Source organism: Leptinotarsa decemlineata, unplaced genomic scaffold (genome assembly GCF_025532065.1).
Source record: "Leptinotarsa decemlineata unplaced genomic scaffold, Ldec_3_MD MMD2_P_RNA_scaffold_2, whole genome shotgun sequence".
Taxonomy (NCBI): domain Eukaryota; kingdom Metazoa; phylum Arthropoda; class Insecta; order Coleoptera; family Chrysomelidae; genus Leptinotarsa; species Leptinotarsa decemlineata.
Genome location: NW_027412529.1, coordinates 15288787 through 15308291, shown reverse-complemented (window position 1 = coordinate 15308291; position 19505 = coordinate 15288787). Strand labels below are relative to the sequence as shown.

At 37.0% G+C, this 19505-nt stretch overlaps 1 protein-coding gene across 3 annotated transcripts in view; it reads left to right on the top strand.

The window, feature by feature from the left end:
- The window catches only part of LOC111518298 (cytochrome P450 9e2), a 30800-nt gene that overhangs the window by 3160 nt on the left and 8135 nt on the right, over window positions 1–19505 (top strand). For all 3 annotated transcript variants that reach the window (XM_023174711.2, XM_023174712.2, XM_074184144.1), the window contains 4 exons: window positions 5897–6105; window positions 6564–6727; window positions 13243–13574; window positions 17240–17438. In XM_023174711.2, the coding sequence (XP_023030479.1) occupies window positions 5903–6105; window positions 6564–6727; window positions 13243–13574; window positions 17240–17438 (898 nt within the window). In that variant the 5' untranslated portion in view covers window positions 5897–5902. The remainder of the gene's footprint in view (window positions 1–5896; window positions 6106–6563; window positions 6728–13242; window positions 13575–17239; window positions 17439–19505) is intronic.

Sequence of the window (19505 nt, the reverse complement as noted above, 5' to 3'; positions counted from 1 at the left end):
TTGAAGAGTTCATTGTTGAGTGTTTCGTATAGTTAATACTAAGCCTCGAGTGCGAAGACTTCGTCGTATTCCTCAAATCAGTGATTTTAAGAGAAAATGAATTATTGGCTGTCGTGAGGCAGGTTATTCAGAAATTTCAAAAAGTACACAGAGATCAATCGATCTTTGTGTACAATTCTAAGATCTCATCAGGCATGGACCCTAGAAGGCTAAGAACACAGAGATAGGGGCACTGGTCTTCGCAGGGGAACAACATTGCAACATGCTCTTAGGTATCGGTTCATTTTTTCTAGGGAAATTGCGAATCAGTTGTTTGAAGAACACTGAAGGGTTGTTGGAATACGGACAGTATATCGACGAATATGAAGTTTCGGACTTTTTTCTTATCATCCCCATTGAGTGTTGCCGCTGACTCTCGAGCATCAATGCAACCGATTGCACTGGTGCAGAGACAGAATAAATTGTGATCAACAGTGGAACCGCGTAGTCTGCAGCGATAAATCTCGCTTTCGTTTGGGTTTGCACGATGGACGAGCAAGAGTAAGAAGGCGTCGTGGTGAAAGACGAGATTTTCAGTTTAATGTGGAGAGGCTTGTTCACCATACTGTTGGTTTGATGGTATGGGGTGCCATTGCATATGGTAGCGAGACACTTTCAGTCTTCATCAGAGGCAACATGACACCTCTTCGTTACATTTACGAAGTAGAGCCTCGTGTCCTTCCATATCTTGAGACCATCGAGAACTCCATATTTCAGCAAGTCAACGCTAGATCCCATGCGGCTAGAGTAACTATAGACTTCATGGATCAGCATGACATTAACCACTTACCATGGCCACCCAGACTGCTGAATTTACAATAGCCCCCACAGATTTTGGCATCATCTAGACATAAGTTAGAAATAGGGTGGAATGAAATACCTCAACAGGATCTGTATCTGTAGATAGGGTGAGTGTGGACTCACAGCAACTAGGCCACATATGACCCATTGTGCATCCTCCCGAAGAGTTGTCCTCCTAGGTCATGGTCCATCCTGTCCTTTCCAGGAAGGTGAACAGGCCACTAGGAGCCATCTCCTTAATATTAGCAGGTGTAGGCCAAAACTCGTAAAACACACACTCTCTTTGGCAACCCTGAGGTGTCTCACTGTTGCCTCCGCCAAGGTTTTGGAAGGTGTAGCGATATTACTGTCGTTGCACGGCTTCTTCAACCTTCTTGGGGTTCCCTCCGTGGTGGTGCACAAGTGAAGCACCTCTGGCAGAGCCCTGTATTACCAGAGGTAGGCTGATTTCAATGAGGTTTCGCCCAGTTCCCCAAGGGGATCGTTCGTGACCGCAAGTCACCCTGCGGCGCATTCAGCTGTAGGCACCTCAGCTTGGGTAGGCTGGTCCACGGTGGCATGTTTTGCAAAGGTTTTTGAGGAGTCTTAGTTCCCCTCACCCTACTTATTTCTGCCACTGACCAGGAGTCCGGCGATCCCGTCCGTAAGGCCACATTGGCTTCCCGGACAGACCCTCCAGTCCCCTGGCCGTTCCCCTATTTGCCACCTGTGGACGCGCCCGATAGGTAGCCCAACCCATAGAACCCCAATAGGATATAGACTACCTTATCAGGACAATGGATAGGTGTAACCACGAGTTTATAAGTCATCGAGGATATGCAACACACTACTGAACTAGTTTCACGATCATCGAATTTTACTGAAAACTCACTCGTTTGTTTGTTATTATCTGTCAAGTATGTGAGTAGAAAATTATTAAAATTATTAAAATATTTTCAATATAAGTGGGTGTTTACCTTTCTTTATCACTTAGTATATAAAGTCAAAACTGAAATTGAATATTAAATTAGGAAAAAGTGTACTATGAAGTACAAATAAAGCACAATCAACTTTTTGTTGAGGAAAAAAAATTACATTCCATTTTCATAGTGATTTCACTTCACAAATGAATTTTTATATTATTCTGCTAATTTTTCATGGCAACTTTAGTCGCCCTCATTTCATTTTCAGGATAGTTGACTTAGTCTGAAATGATTAAATAAAGAAATGAGGATAGAAAATGTCAAATATCAGATTGGCTATGTCGGATATAATCCAACGCCCTTCGTGGTATTAGCCAGGGGAGTAGTTGTTTTCTGATAGGCGTCAGTCCATTTAACCTAGTGTGTAGATATATTCGAGACTGGCTTGAGCGTTTAAAGTTAATTTCTTAAGATTTGTTTACTGCCAGTCTTCAAGCATAGCCCACTGACTAATAAGAAAGTTTTTCTTCCTTATTCCGAGGAATCAGGTATATTTCGGATATTCAATTGATCAGTACCTCGTCCATTAGATGAAGTGACATTTTGTTGTTCGCTCCAACTTAGGAAGAGGAATGAAATACTCTGAAAGAATTCCGATTTTCAATTATGGGATATCATTGACTTTAGGTCGATGATGGCTACTATCTTGCACTGATGAGTGGCTAATGAGCCCGAAACCGGTCTGCAAATGTGCCCGGTCCAAAATTGAAGGTCGTTTCTTTTTTTATTTGAGGTTATTAACAATATCATTAACTGCTCTCAATTGTTACATATGTTGAATTTTTGGGTTCCTAGAAGGTCATCTATAGGAATTATAATTAAGAAATTCCCAATTTATACAATGTGCGATACCTCTAATTCTGTAAGACGTGTTCTGAATATACTCAACTGCCAGATTGTACAAATCAAAAGACATTTCCTAACTAACTGACACTTTTGTTTTTCATTCAATATTACTTTATAAAGATTCACAAATTATATATTATGTAGGTACAAATTTGTAAATGTTGATTTGGGGAAAATTGAAACAAAGCATCAAGCGTAATAATAATTTTCCAAAATTTGATAAGAAGGCGATAGAGCTAGTTAAAGAAGAAGTATCTAATATTACCAAAAAGATTGGCAGAAAATGATTAAAAAAAATAACTTTAGTTGAAAAAGACTATATGGAGATTGGACACTTATATTAATGGTGAAAGTGAATTCATTATTGATTCAAATGACGACAGTGATAGTGAAACGGAGAATATGGAAAAGAAATTATCAGAAGCTTTCGAAAAAAGTTAGTGAAGTGTTTTTGAAGCGATCGATTTTATACATATATATGTGAGTAAGTAGTTAGGTTAGGTTAGGTCACAAGTGAGTAGGTCTATTCGCCTTTCCACCGCAACCCGCAAGGGTTCATTGCGGGTTGCGCATATATATATATATATATATATATATATATATATATATATATATATATATATATATATATAGTTATTGTGATTCTTATATAATCAGAAATGATTATTGAATAACAAAATTAGTTAGCTCCGTAACTATTTTACTAAAGGAGAACTTCTGGAAGGTAGGGGGTACTATATCTTCTACTTGACCTATACTCATTGTTAAAACTTTTATGGGTTAAGACAAGGGCCCAAGTGGCTGATCTTTTTTGACTAAATTTATGACTCGAGAAAGTGACAATTTTCAACAGAGGCATTCATTCATTTTTTTCTGAGATTTCGACCGGGAACTAATGCGTATTCTGATTCTCCTTGCTACGAGGCTACACTCTCATTTTTTTGTTTGTTCATTTGTTGGTGTTGTTGATGAATTTTATTATTTGTGAATGCTGCGTCCGACTGATAATTCACCTATCACCAGTCTCGACAACAAAAATTGTCACGCTTCGAAGCTTGTTATCCTTTGCTTTTTCACAATTGAAACGAGCCTTATTTGATTCTTACCGTCACGTGTGATGGAAAGTGAATCCTGTACGATAACAAGAGACATTCAGGATATTTTTGGATACCGATGAGCCACCCAGGCACTTGGCAAAGGTAAAACTCATTAAAAAAGACCATGATTACTCTATGGTGGTCAGAGAATGGGGTGTTTCACTATCTTTCAAAAATGAACATCCGAAAGTTGAACAAAATGAACGTCTCAGTTCTGCATCACTTAACATATTTCCCAGACCTCTCACCAACCGACAATACCATCTCTTCAAACATTGACATAACTTTCTCACCAGTAGAATCTTTGCCAATCAGGACGAGGCAAAAAACGGCCTTCGTCCCGAGCACACTACTTTTATGCTAACGGAATTCATTGACTCGTATTATGTTGACAAAAGTGCACTGATTGAAAAGGCGCTTATTATAACTAAATACAATAAGTTTTTACAGATATATCACAGTACGAAGTTGACTCATAGTAACGGAGAATAATTTTGAATAACCTTATACATTCTCTTGAGAAAAATATCTAGCTGTAGGGGTCGAACTCACGGCCGTTCGATCGTGAGTCGTTGGCAGTACCATTGCCCAAATTCACATCTTTGTCGAACGTATTGTTGGTATTTCAAAGCTTCATATTCTGCAATGGAGTTCCTTCTATCTAGCCCTTGACCCGTATTTCCATTTGAAAGAATATGAGAGATGATACATCACTTGGAAAGTTCAAAAATATATTGTTTCAAAAGTGCAAAACCGTGTTTTTGGATTCTGGGGCACCCAAATTTGAGGACGAAACACCGTCAGCACTTTTGAAAGATTCCAAACAGGATTCAAATTGCAAAGCAGGATTCACTGTAGACTGTGATGTGTTATTCGAAGGCCAGCGTGTTGTTATACCTACATCTTCACAAGCAGCAGCATCCTCTGTATCTGCTCAGCCAAACCCTTCAAGAGCACCATTGCACTCTTGGATGAAACCAGAAAATAATTGGCAGCGAATACATATCGACTATGCAGGACCGATTCAGAATCATCATTTTCTAGTTGTTATCGACGCAAAATCCAAATGGGCTGAGATTGTTCCGTATACATCAGCTCCAACTTCTTCATCTTCAATAGAGATACTCCAAGATATATTTGCTCATAATGGATTTTCCGATCTTATGCTTTCCGATAATGCAACTATATTCAACAGTAAAAATCTCAAGAAGTTAATCCGTCTTTTTCACACCTGAAGTAGAAGTTACTCGTGAAGATCAATCAAAACAGCGTAAAATAACTGATTTGGTGACGATTCCAGTGCAAGATGAATAAGCCAATTAACCCGATAATATTCAAAATGAGGTATTTGTACCAAATCAAATTGAAGTACCTGATGATCAAATACCTCATCCACCAACTAACATAACAGAGTTGAGGCCGTCTCGTGAAAGTTACTCGTCGCACCGTAAATGAAAATGGCTTGAATTTTTTCTTCCAATGGACGAGAATTGACCATTTCAGAGATTGTTGTCGTGGTACCTTTCTACTAGTTAAACCGAAAACTAAATGAGGATATTCTAACTGAACAATGATGTTCATTGTCGAACTGGCAATATTTATAGTTTTTATAAACAAAAAATAATTTAACAAAAGCTTATCGTGTTGTTGGAATTGTCATATGGTGGATAAAAAGGAATATTTCTAGAAATATTAATATTAACGTGTTTGTCTTCAGGAAATTACTGAATATTCCGCCATTTTGTAGTAGATGAAGATATTGACTTCATATTCTAGGGTTGTGAAGTATTCGTCAGAAGCTTCAAAATGATGTGTCACAAGCCCCCCTTCCATTTAATTTTTTTCCCAGATGGATTAATTTCACTTCAAAATAAACTATTCATGCATTAATTCCATTTTCTCAAATTTCAATTTTTTGAGTTGTCCCGTTCAAAAAATAAAAGGGGGGCATTAAAGAAATGCACTGTATAACATTCACTCTATTGATATTATTGAAACTCCTAGTGTTTAAAAAACATTAGTGATATTCTTTCAAAGCAGTTTTATCCTGTATAGGAATACAGTTCAATCTTCATCAGTACACACTATTAGTGGTGATATAAACACTCTATTCAGTTCTCATTACATTCTGGATAATTTTATCATTTTCAGAAAACGATGCTGCTGTTATTGATAGGGCTGCTGGTTGTAGCCATTTTGGTCTATTTCTCTCTGGTGAAACCGCTCAGTTATTGGAAGAAAAAAGGAGTTGAACAGGAAAATTTCCTCAAAGCTTTTTGGTTCAACTGGTTTGGTATTTGCGGCAGACAAAGTTTGGTTTCTTATGTGCAAAACATGTATTACCAATTTCCAAACAGAAGGTGAGGGCAGATATATTTGGGGAGCTTTTTTTTGGTGAATTGAATTGTTTCATTTTTCAAAAACCTACCAAAAATTTGTTTCCTGGAAAATTTTTGATCTATTTCAATAACTGAACTCAGTAATTCAACTAAAAAAATTAAAGAAGCCTAGGAAAGTTGGAATGTACGTTGACTATTCCAACAATTATTCATTCACCTGAAATAAGTAGAAATGGGAAAAAAATATAAAAACATAATTGAAAATAGATATTTTCATAATTATTCAAATGTTTTTTTTTTCCTATATCAAAAATCGACCTATTTTTCTTATTTTCATAACAGATTATATACTATTTTTGAGTTTATCAGTAACCGTGGTCTGCAGATTTGTGTGCCTGATATTTTTTCTGCAACGTGGCAGATATTATCGACTTTGATAATGTCGTTTTATCCATATTCAATTATATTTTATGCTTCAGATACAGTGGCGTTTATCAACTCAACGTTCCAGTTTTGGTTCTCAAAGATCCAGAATTGATGAAACTTGTACTGATCAAAGATTTTGATCATTTTACAGACCGAAGAACATATATTCCAGATGATGTTGATCCATTGTGGGCTAATAGCCTATTTTCTCTCAAAGGTAAACAAACATTCACGTCTCATATAAGAAATAGATGTCGGTGTATTTTCAATTTTTGTTATTTCTATGAAATTTATCAAAGTGACTGTCTATTTTTATTTCGAATTTGAAACTACATCCACTTTCAAGAAAAGTTGTATTATGAAACAATCCCCATGAAGCTATAAATCAAATATTGTTGAGAACTACATTGCCTTGCAGTGAAAAGCAAAGGACGTATTCCGTTTGGTGGTTTACGTCGAAGCTTGGCTTTGTAACGCCGCCGTTACTCTCGAAGCAACGCATAAGGCCAGAGACACACTTCGCGATTTCCGAGCGGTTTTTTCCAGCGCTGTTTCCGAGCAAAAATTGGTTAGTAAAAATCGCTACAGTGTTCTCACAGTGTCCGCGATTTTCGAGCTATTTCCTGGCAGTCTGGATTTCTGACTGGAGGCGGAATATCCCCTTGTCGTCCTCTAGTATCGTTGTCGCTTTGGAATCAAAAGGCGCTCTTGCTGGAAGACGCCATCCATGGAGGTACAACGTGCAACGAAAAGGAAATCAGGTAGAAAGGTTTTCTACCACCCTCCTTGCTTTGTTTTTTTTAGGCAGAACACAAGCACTCTTAGAACGGTTCCTGTTCGAAAGTAGCGATTCACATTGAATTTGAATCGCTGGGGAATAAATTCATTTGGAAAAACGTTTTCAGGAAGTTCATTCCACATAAACGCCGTTCTCTAAATGGAAGAAATCTCAAACAGTGAAGTTCGATGTGTACTGAATTGAACTTCGAAGCGATGAGCAGCCACAGTTCGTCGCGTATTTATCATATGTATCTCTCTTGGTGGAATCAAATGTGTCATGTCACTTGAACACTTTCTGTGAAAGTATCTATAGAAGAGAGACAAATCTTCAACCTTTCTTTGGTGTTCCAGACCATCAAGGTTGCAAGTGATGTTCGCGTCCAATCAGGCGAATAATTCTTTTCTGGGTGGAATTTAGCAGTTACAGGGTATGTTTGAGAGCGGAGCTCCATACATGAGAATATTACCCAAAAAAAGAAGGTCTGATCTGAGCTGAGCATCAAAAGTTGCTGAGGTGAGTACAGTTTTCTGGAATTGTGGATTCTAGTGTGGAAATATAGAGTGGTGCCTTTCCCAGAAAATAGACTGTGATGTGGGATGCAAATTGTTCAGCAAGAAGATTTGCTTTTTCTATGGCTGTCGCAGTTGAACCATCCGCTTGTGTCGGTGGTAGAATTGTGGATTTTGTAAAGTTCTGATCAACAGATTTAGCTACCGCTCAAAAGGATCTGAACCCGTTGAGATTGGCAAGCATTTTATCCCTAATTATCTGATTGTGAAGTTCTCAGCTTTCATTTATCCTAAGTTTGCAGCTGTTGCGAGCATTAAGAAACCTAGTTCGGTTTTCGTCACTGTGATTTTTGCGCCACTGCTGGTGGGCGAGATTTCTGGAGGCGACAGCCAACTCACAAGTTTTGTTGAACCAAGGTTTGCCGTTCGAAGGTCGTTTCATTGAAAAATTAATATATGCATCCATGAATGATAGAATAATTTTCGTGACTTTTGGAGCACAAGTTTATGAATCTTTAGAGCTCAAACAAACATCTAGCCAGAAAAAATTCTGTAAATGGTCTTGAAGATCCTCCTATTCGGCTGATCTGAAATGCCAAACTTTGCGCGGCTTAGAATATTTCCTAACAATAAATTGATGGATGTAGCCGTTACTGTGTGTTAGGAAATCATAATGTAGAAAAGAGAATTGAAACTTTCTTTGTTTTTCACCACTTTTATTTGTAACTAACGTTACTGCAGTTTCGTCCTATGAGGACATTTTCAAATTTACACAATAAACTGTTTGAAAATGTCCTCATGGGATGAAACTGCAGTAACGTTAGTTACAAATAGAAGTGGTAGAAAACATAGGATGTTTCAATTATCTTTTCTTCATTATTCCCTAATATTTATCGGTAATTCACTCAACACTGAAATGAGTTTGTGACAAGAAGATTCCAATGGAGACCTTAAATTTCTGAATTGGTTGTTAGTACGAATTCAGAAGACTAGCATATTCTCCATCCGGGTCAGAAATCCTGGTTGACTCATTTGTAATCTTAGTGAGTCGTTGCTATTTGAAAATTTGAGCCATTCGATATTGTGGACATTGAAGTCACCGAATATGAGAATTTCGGCACTGGGATGATTGATTTGCAAAAATTTAATGGTGTTCGCAAGTGAAGAGAATAGTTCCCTATATTTGCTTGGTGGTCGATAAACTCAACAAATGAATTGGGTGATCTTCTGTGACATTATTTTAAACCATTTAACATCAAAGTTACGGGGTTCCAGTATTTCCTCTCGTTGACAGGAGAGATTGCTTTCGAAAGAGATATTTCAAATTTACGTCTGAATCGGGAAATCATAGCTGTGATATAGAAAATTGATGGAGTTTGTTGAAGCACTGACTTTGGTTTCTGTGAGTGGAAGAGTATGAGGATTATTTGATTGAAGATGTTGGTGCACTGAGTTTATATTTGAGTTGAGTCCTCTGATGTTGCAGAAATCGATTTTCAAGTTGCTAATGGTTCTCTTTTCAACTGCAGTTACCATGCTATTTCCCTGTAGACTGATATTAGAAAGACCGTGCTGACTCTCAGAAATAGTGGTTTTCGAATAACTTCTGCAGGATGATGCCCTTGAATCACCTCCCACCCGGAGATCCGATTGGAGAGCTCTTTCACCTCCGGAAAATTTTGACCTTAGGAGAGCCATCATGCATTTTTTTTAATACTCCCACCCTTGAAATCGGAAACAGCGGTACAGTAATGAAAAATGTTAGAGCGAAAGCAACTTCACGCTGCTTGAGCCGTTGCGATGGTTTATCACCGAGCGATGCCGGGTGGGAACAGCATCTACTATTTATATCTCTTTCCAGTTCATTGGCAGAATCGGGGTCGCTTCTGTCCCACAAAAAAGGGTAATTTTCTACGCTATGAAAGTAGTTTCCACTTCCATGCTCGAATCTCAACTGAAAAACCGCTCGAAAATAGCCAATACTGTCGGATCCCATTCGGTAACCTAGGTTCTACTTCTACATGGTCGAACTTGCCTTACGAAGTTCGGAATCCGACAGCTGGTCGGCTGTAAGACATCGCCGCTGTTGAAAATCGCAAACTCTGTCATGTTCCATTCAATGAAGGGGTTGGTATTGAAACAAAAAAAAAATACTTGAAAGCGCACTGGAAAAAGCCGCTCGGAAATCGCGAAGTATGTCACTGGCCTAAGGCTATCCCTTAAAGCGGAATTACATTATTGCGTTGTGTTTACATTATTGTGTCCTGATTCACCATAAGTATATCGTATCCATTAATTTCATATAGTTAGGATTATACTACAAAAGTGCAAATTTGACATCTCAAAATCATGATGAAAACTTTCTTCGTCCACCTCTAGTTCTTCCACTAGTAAATGATATTCGCCTTCAACTCTCAGTAAAGTCAACATTAACAGACACTTAACATTTTCTTCAGTATCACTATTCGAGTCCCATGAAAATACTGTAGATGGACGCATGTGGACACATGATAATTCCGCCTCATACGTCCACTCAAAGAGTCTGGTGGCATTGCGGTTATTGTGTTCTTTTATATGGATATTAAAATGGACACCAATATGTCTTGGCACAATCGTAACGCTAGAATTGCGAAGGGTGATTCTCGAAAGCATGGGATACTCTTACGAACAAGAAAACTGTGCATACATCAGCAACTATTGATGCTCAATGAAGCTCAGATCAAACCTTCTTTGAAGTAGTGTTTTCATGTATGGAGCTCCGCCCCTAAGCATACCCTGAAGCTGCTGGATTCCATCCAGAAAAGAGCCATCCGCCTGATTGGGGAGGCGAATTTAGCTTGCAACCTTGACAGTCTGCAATATTGAAGAAAGGTTGGAGATGTGTCACTCTTCTGATTATGTGGGATAAACTTTCTGAAAACATTTTTTCAATTGGATTTGCTCTCCAGTGAATCAAATCCAATATGAGTCGCTACTTTCGCATAGGTACCTTGATGATTTTCCTGTAGGGCACTAATTTTAGTCTCATTCACTTATCACTCTAATAATGAATGATCCATCAGTAGACCGTTGTGAATTAGGAATTGAGGTACAAATAAAAGAATATACGGATTACCGATTCAGGGTCATAACAGACACATATACGGGGTGTTTATCAAACATTCAGACAATTCTGAGGATATTTTGATATTCTAAGGATATTTTTTCCTTTGATGATTTTTGAAAGGGCGCTTTGTTTTGAAGATACGAGGCGGAAACAAATATCAACAATGACAATTTTGGTACTTTTGAAATTATTACTGTAACCGAAATGAAAATATCGCGTACTACACTGAACCTACCAAGTAACAAAAAATCTAACGATTTCGTTGGTACCTATCAACAACATTCCGACTACTACAAACGGCTGCAGACATTCAACTTGAATAGTATGTCTCGTAAGTGATCATTTGTATGGGTCTAATATAGGTTGAAACTGAATAACTTTGTCTGTTTGACGTACATTTTCTATGTTTGATATTTGAAGTTTTGTTAGTGAAGTCATCTATCATGAATGGCTATAGTAACTCAGAGATGGCTGAAATGCATTTCATTCATGGACTTGCTGATGGTAATTCATTGAAAGCTAGGCGGTTGTACAGTGAACGATTTCCTAATCGTAATATGCCTAATAGAGATACCTTTCAAAGTATACATCAACGACTTCGTGAAACAGGAGCATTGAAACGAAAGGGAGGATTTGAAAGGCCAGGTACTCGAAAAATTGCATATACTTCAAATGTAAGTAACGGGATAATTTGAAACACTCTTAGACACTATTTGTTGTACCCATACCACACACAACGAGTTCAGGCACTGCTTCCTGCAGATTTACTTCAACGAATTGCATTCTGCTAATTGCTTTTGCGCACAATGGTTCAAATCCCTCAACTACTGACCTCAGTTTTTGAAGGATGTACCATTGGTTACAAGAAATGCAATGTGGTCTATGCACGATGGGTGCACCAGCGCATTTTAGCATATTGGCTCGAGAGTTTTTACCAGTAACATACAGAGAACGTTGGATTGGTCGGGGTGGACCTCACTTGTGGCCTGTTCGATCACCGGACTTAAATCACCTGGATTATTTTCTATGCAGCCAGCTGAAGTAGTTAGTTCGTACTACTCCAGTGAAAAATGTGGAAGATTTGATAAACCTGATAATTGCTGGGTGTAACGCAATCAGACACGAGCTTGGTGATTTTAAAAGAGTTCTGGAATCGATATGGAGAAGATTGGATTCTTGCATCCGGGCGGGGTCGAGGGTGGTAGTCATTTTCAACAGTTCTTGTAGATTAAGAAACATTACATGTAATTTAATTTTTGGTAATAAATTGTTATTGTCGAAATTATTTTTCGCTCCGTATCTTCTAAACAAAGCGCCCTATCAAAAATCATCAAAATGTCCACAGAATAGTCCAAGGAATGGTCCCTTGAATTTTTCCCGCATGCTTATTGAACACCCTGTATAATACGTCTGTTGGCCAATTCTCGTAATGGGCGGAGGTCGGTTCTGAAGGCATCCTCATTATTATTATAAGGAGTAGATTGCAATGCATTTTATTCAGTAAAATGTTTTTTGATTTTTTGTCATCGTTTCATATGATCTAAGGAATGCATACCAATTGGTTTGAGTTTTCGTGAATAGAGCCATATTTGTATCATTTTGGAGTCAAACTAATTTTCAGCTGATAATGCCATATCTTTTGTGAGAAAGAACTAATCTTACCAAACTAATTTTTCTCATTCTTGAGCTACGTTTAACGGATATTCAAAGTTTCAGTAGGTTCCCTTTATTTTGATAACAGTGAGAATACATATTTTACATTTAATGGTAGCACATAAATTGAAATATATGCTTTTTTCAATGCTAAATAAAACTGATTGAATTTGGAAAAATTGTTTTCGATTTGTATCCCATGCTTATATTTTATTTGATTCCACCTTGGTATTGTAATATTACTTATGATGTACTGTTCGGAACCTTTGGTGTAGTAATGAATATTACTGGAGTTTTTTCCAAATCGTTCTTTTTACACCTCAACACATGTTTCTATCACCAAGTGATCATCTTCAAGAGGAAGATAAAACCAGTTTTATCTTCAAGATCATCTTCAAGAGGAAGATAAAATCAGAAGTTTTATCTTTAAGATCATCTTCAAGAGGAAGATAAAACCAGTTTTATCTTCCTCTTGAAGATGATCACTTGGTGATCGAAACACGGGTCGAGGTGTAAAAAGAACGATTTGGTGTTGGGAAAAAACTCCACTAATATTCATTGTAATATTACATGATATTTTGATTTTGGTCAAAAAAATCAGTTGGTTGCTCATACGAAAAATACGACTCAACCACTCCTGCCACAACAACAACGATATATAATGACGTTTCTATATTTTTGAGGTTCTAAATGGCGTAACATGAGATCAACCTTGAGTCCGGCTTTCACCAGCAGCAAAATGAAGGGAATGTTCATATTGATGAAGAAATGTGCCGAAAATTTCATCGATCACTTTTCAAAACAAGATGAAAATATCATTCCCGTTGATTTGAAAGATATTTTCAGTCGGTTTTGTAATGATGCTATAGCGACGACAGCTTTTGGTGTTGAGGTAGACTCATTGGCAAATCCTGATAACTTATTCTACAAGATGGGTCAGAAAGCTACAAATTTCAATTCGTTCAAAAAATCCTTTCAAGCTTTTGGATATTTGGTCTGTCCGAGGTTATATAAGGTAATTTTTCCAATATCTGATCAATAAACCACCAGAATGAAAATAGAATTTACGATCATTAGAAAAAAGTTCTTTCCCGAGAAAATCCTAATGTGCTAATGCTACAATGCATTTCATACAACAGTAATTACAGAATTTCAGTTATCGATTATTCTGGGTAGTCACTGATTATTTCTAGAAAAATAGGTAGATTTTAAGAAAAACAGGGTTAACGATTTGTTGTTGTTCAATTTGGAATTCGATTGTTTACATTTAATGGTTTACAGAAACTCCAACATATTTAAATTTTATTCCATATTATATATATATATATATATATATATATATATATATATATATATATATATATATATATATATATATATATATATATATATGTAATAGATAGATCGATAAATTTATTAGTCCTTTGTGCTACATCATGTAGATAGGACAGGTCATATTTCCCAGGTATAATATAAATTTGTTATAAGATGCCATTTGAATGAAAAAATAACGTGACATTGTAAAATAAACACATACATATTGAAATATAAGTAAAAAATAGAAATTGATAAATAAACATGTGACGATATATACGTCGCAATGACAGTGATCTGACATTACCAGCTTCAAATATACATCTATTGTGTAGAAACCATTTTCTAATAGAAACACTTTCAACTGTTTTTTAAAAACTTGAGGTGGCATTGTCTTCATATCGCATGATAGTATATTAAAGAGACGGATACCAGCAAACATAGGAGACTTTTTGAAATTTGCGTGATGGTGTTTTTTGGTGACGATCATAAATATGGTTAATCCTAGTATGATAATTATGGACTTCCGATCTCAACTCTAGTTGTCTTCTATTTTCGTGGATATACGCCAATGTTTTTAGAATGAATAATCTCTTTACATCATGACGTTGTGTAATCTAGATTGAAAATTACCCTCAGTAATGCTTTCTGTTTTGTGAAAATTCTGCCCACCTCAGTTGCTAAACCCCAGACGACAATTTTGTTGTAAATAATGGACTGACTGAAACTTAGCGAAATAAACTGATATCAGTGCTTTAGTATCTAATTTATTCTTGAGGGGTTTAATGAGACAATACGATTGATTAAATTTCTTGGATGTGAACTCTATATGTTCTTGCCAAGTGAAATGTGAGTCCATTTTTGTACCTAAAAATTTTGTTGAGCTTATTAATTCTAAGGATTAATTTCGGAAAATGAAATTGAAATCATGTAGGATCCGATATGAATTTTCAAATTCCATACAGACAGTTTTTCTCAGGTTAACTATAAGTCTATTCATGTAACACCAGTCATCAAATTCGTCTAGAACTGATTTTAGAAGTTTGTTTGAAGGTGGTTGACAATGTTTCGGGGTGTATTTGATCAGTTCAGACTTCCATCGTTTAATATAATATAAATTGATTTTGATTTGAAATCCCTGAAAAAAATGAAAGATTAACCGAAAATAAAAATTTTATTAGAACAAAAAACTGAAATTTGAAGGAAATAACATACAAGCTACAACCAGATAATAAAAAATTGAAATAATAATAAAAGCTGGAAATTAAAAAATATTATTAACAAAAATGAAAAATTGAAATTGAAAGATTCCAAACCGAATTACGTCACGATGTTTCGATTGTTAGTATCCACAATCGTCTTGGGGTGATAACTGGACTTATTTCTCCGAGATCTGACTATTTATATGTAACTCGGGTGCTGTCACCTTCCACCTATCCCCTCTTTCCTCTTTCCGCTTCATTGGTTTTAACGGGATATGACCGTTTGGCAGGAGTTGGTCGTTTTTCGCTTGATAAGAGGTTACGTTACGTATCTGTACGCTAGCCTTATTAAATGCGCTGTTGGACAACATATACGCGGCTTTCTTGAATTTTTTCCTAAACCAGTGTTCCTCTTTGTGGATGATTTCAGCTTGAGCCCACTTTATATTATGTTGATGAGTCCTCGCTGTGTGTGTTTCTTGTGCTCAGCAATGCCAACTTTCAATGGCCTCTCCGCACTCGCAGGGTATCCGGTAAATGCAATTCTTGGAATCGCAGTCCGCGTTTGGTGACCTGGTTTTTGTGAGGCTGCTACGGATATTGTTCCCAGATCTGAAGCAGGTCCTGATGTTATACTTGGACCCAATCCTTCTTATCGTTTTCGATAATCCTCTGATGTAGGGGAGTACAAGTACTGGTTGTGGCGGCTTCTCTTCCTTGTGGAGCACATGCTGTCTTCTAGCTAAAGCCTGTACTACCATCACTCTGGAGTAACCATTTCGTTTAAGGTCATTTTTGATGATGCTTATTTCTTTTTCGAGACCTTCCTTTGTATTACAGAGCTCGAAAGCACGGTCTAGTAGAGTCTTGATGATTCCTCTCTTAGTCGATTGATGATGTTTGAATTTCTGGTTCAGATACTGTCCTGTGTGAGTGGGTTTTCGATATACAGATATTTCCTATTTAGTGTCGGTCCTCTTCACCAATACGTCTAAGAAAGGTAACTCGTTGTGGACTTCCTCCTCCATTGTGAAAGTGATGGATGGACCTACGTTGTTGATGTGCTTCAGGAAAATGTCTTGTTCTGCATTCCCATGGTTCCATATTATGAAGATGTCATGTACGTATCTCAACCAGATCCGGGGCTTCTTGTGGGCTTCTTTAATGGCCAGAGTTTCAAACCACTCCATATATATATTAGCTATAATCGGTGAAAGTGGCGATCTCATTGGCAGTCCCCCATCTTGCGTAAAAAATTCGTCCTTCAGTTGGAAGTAGCAGTTTCGTACACAGCATCCTAGTAATTCCATGATTACTTGTATCGGTCTGTCATCATGTATGCTTCAGGCGTCTGGGGACAAGCGGCGAAATCTAATATCACCATTCTGGAGGTATTGCAAAACAAGATAATGAGGATGATTGTGAGTGCTCCTTGGTTCGTGCGGAATGAAGCCATCCGCAGAGATTTGCAGCTGCCTTCCATTCGGCAGTCCATTCAGTCGAGAAATCAGAGATTTTTCGATGGTGCAGAAACTCATGAAAACCCATTAGTCAGGGAAACTATGGATTATGCTGTAGACGACCCCTTCCGATATAGAAGACCCCGGCACTCTGTCAAATGAGGCCCCTATATCTTCCGTTGAAAGATGAACAACGTTTTCATCCAATTCACCCCAGCCAGACAGGGGTACACCGTGAAGGGCGGTACTGATATCTGAGGACACTCATGCCGCCATACCATCAACACCCACATCAGTCATGACCCGTTTGTCCTTCTGGCAAACATCAGTTCAAAGGGTAAGGAAGCCAGGCTCCAACCTGACTAAATTCAAGATGACTTCCACCTGTGATGAACGTGGCTTAACTTCTATATCCTGAGTTGAATAATTAAATTTTTGTGCAGTTTAGTATAATAGGTAGGCAGATTTCGTTAATGCTCATACCTTCTTTCTTTGTTTTTTTTTATTTGAATTTATTTTTTGCTCATTTGAAATTTGGGTAAACAGTACCAAGAATGGAAGATAACTCAAATGAGTAGGTCAATCACAGGGGTATAAATAAACTGTTCTGATTTTTTGACCGATCAACATCATATCACAGATCCTTTGAACCCATTTCGTATTATCATTATCTCCAATATTTTATGAAAATTCGATTTTTTCAGCTTTTGAATTTGAAATTATACGACGACGATATTGCTGAGTTCTTCAGAAATCTCATCGATGAGACTATTGAAGCGAGGGAGAAACAAGGTATAATCAGACCTGACATGATAAATCTGTTGATGGAAGCTCGATCAGGAGTCGCAAAGAAAGACGAAAGTAATGTTGAGGATGCAGGATACGCCACTGTTGAAGAATCAGGTAATATTACTGATATACATTCAACCTTTCATTGTGTTGTTGTTGAAAATTGAATGAAAAATGAGCTAAAAGAAAGACAAACCATTAAAATGCAAAATGGAAAATGGGAAAATAAATATGTACGGTGAAGTACATATGTATATATGAATACAATACAAATAAATATTATGGTAATTAAATAATACTCATTCCAACTAAGTTATGAATCAGTCGTGTACAATTAATACATTTAATGAAAAGTACTCCTTCATGTGGTTATTCAATAATCATTGAAAAGTTTAATGAAATCACATTTCCTTCTATTATAGAAAGCAGATGTAGTAACATATCTAATAAATGAATGGAATAAAAGAGATGATTTGTTTGCAATATTGGTTTTTGTCGAATGAACTCGTGAGGCATTATTTTTGTTTGGCAAGACTGAATTTTCTATTGAATGTCAAACATATTGTTTGAAAAATATAAGTCATTCAGTTTTTGCTTCGAATTGGTTCCGATTTTGATTAATTAAACACAACAATTTGAAAACAATCAGCAAAATCAAAAATCTGAAGACTTCCGTAGATTCAGCTATTTGTCTTGTAGGTGAAGCACGGTCTCAGTGTTTAGAGTTTGTAACCTTCTATGGCCTTAAAAATGCAGAGCTAATGGAAAAATACAATAACTTCCAAATAAATGTTATTACTTTTTCATGCAGCTCGAACAAAGCGCATTCCATGTTTTCAAAAATGAAATTGTCAATAGAAATAACATGAATTATTTTTCAAACGAAAGCCGGAGTATTCAAAAACAGAATTCGCTTAGACACTGTGTTGGATTCAGACAGAAATATATTTCAATGTTACAGCTATTCTCTCAGAACTTTCAAATAGCAGACTTGTGTTATAATGGTTCAAAATGCATTCCTGTGAGCATATAGTTATAAACATTCTACATCAGATTGATAAAAAAAATAAATTGATCAATTGAAATCAATTAGAGTTTCAAAATCATATGTTCGAAATATGATATACCCTTATTGAGGGTTGAAATTGTGTTTTGAATAATTACAGGCCAGTATCAATTGAAGGTATTATGCTCTTGCAATAAAGGATAGAATCTTGTGAATAGATCATTGGAATGTTACGCCTCCTCATGGATCTTTTAGTGGTTTATCAGTACCACCAAAAGAACTATGGGTACAAGGCTGAATTAACATCAGAGAATCTGTTGATTAGATCAAATAGAAAAATTGGCAGGAGCGGAACACGCGTTTAGTGAAGGAGATCATACGATACTGTTTGAAGATGTGAAACTACTTGCACCCAATCATGGATACCACAGTCGGCTTGTACGGGAAGCCATAGAAATCCATAAAAATACAAAAAACTACAACAGCGATAACGCCTAACCGGATTTGGAATCCTATACTGAAAGATGCTAAGGTGGCAGCAGTGCAACGCAATGTAACAGGTAATAACACTTCGACCAATAACAACGCACCAACTAGAAAGGCGGGCTACCTGTGTCAACATAAATACAGCTTACGAACTAGAAATCACTAGTCATCGGTGAACCATCAGGATGAACAGACCTCTGAAGAAGCCAGCCACTCGTGCTGACGAAAAGTTAGGATACAGTTCCAAACCACGACGGCCTTCAAACCAGAATGGAGATCGTAACACTGAAAATCTTGGCCGCGAAAGCCTTAACCAATTTATCAATATTTTTGTTGCTATTTTTTTGGTCAATTTTTCTCTACGAATTCAAATTGAACCAAAGCCCTAAAAATCAACCAGGAATTTGGCAGTGATAATTTTAATGAACGCACTGTACGACGTTGCTTTGTGCAATTTCCTTTCAGATGAATTAGTCCCGAAGATGAGCCCCGAAGTGGTTAACCTACAATAATTTAGAATGAGAAGTTGAGGACTCTGGTGAAAACTGATCCATCAGAAATGATGCGTGGAATGGCGAAAGAACTGGGCGTCAGCTCCCATGCGGTTTTTGATGGTTTAAATATATTGGAAAGGTCAAAAAGCTCGAAAATTGGGTGTCTTAGGATTTGAACAACCGAAAGAAATTTTT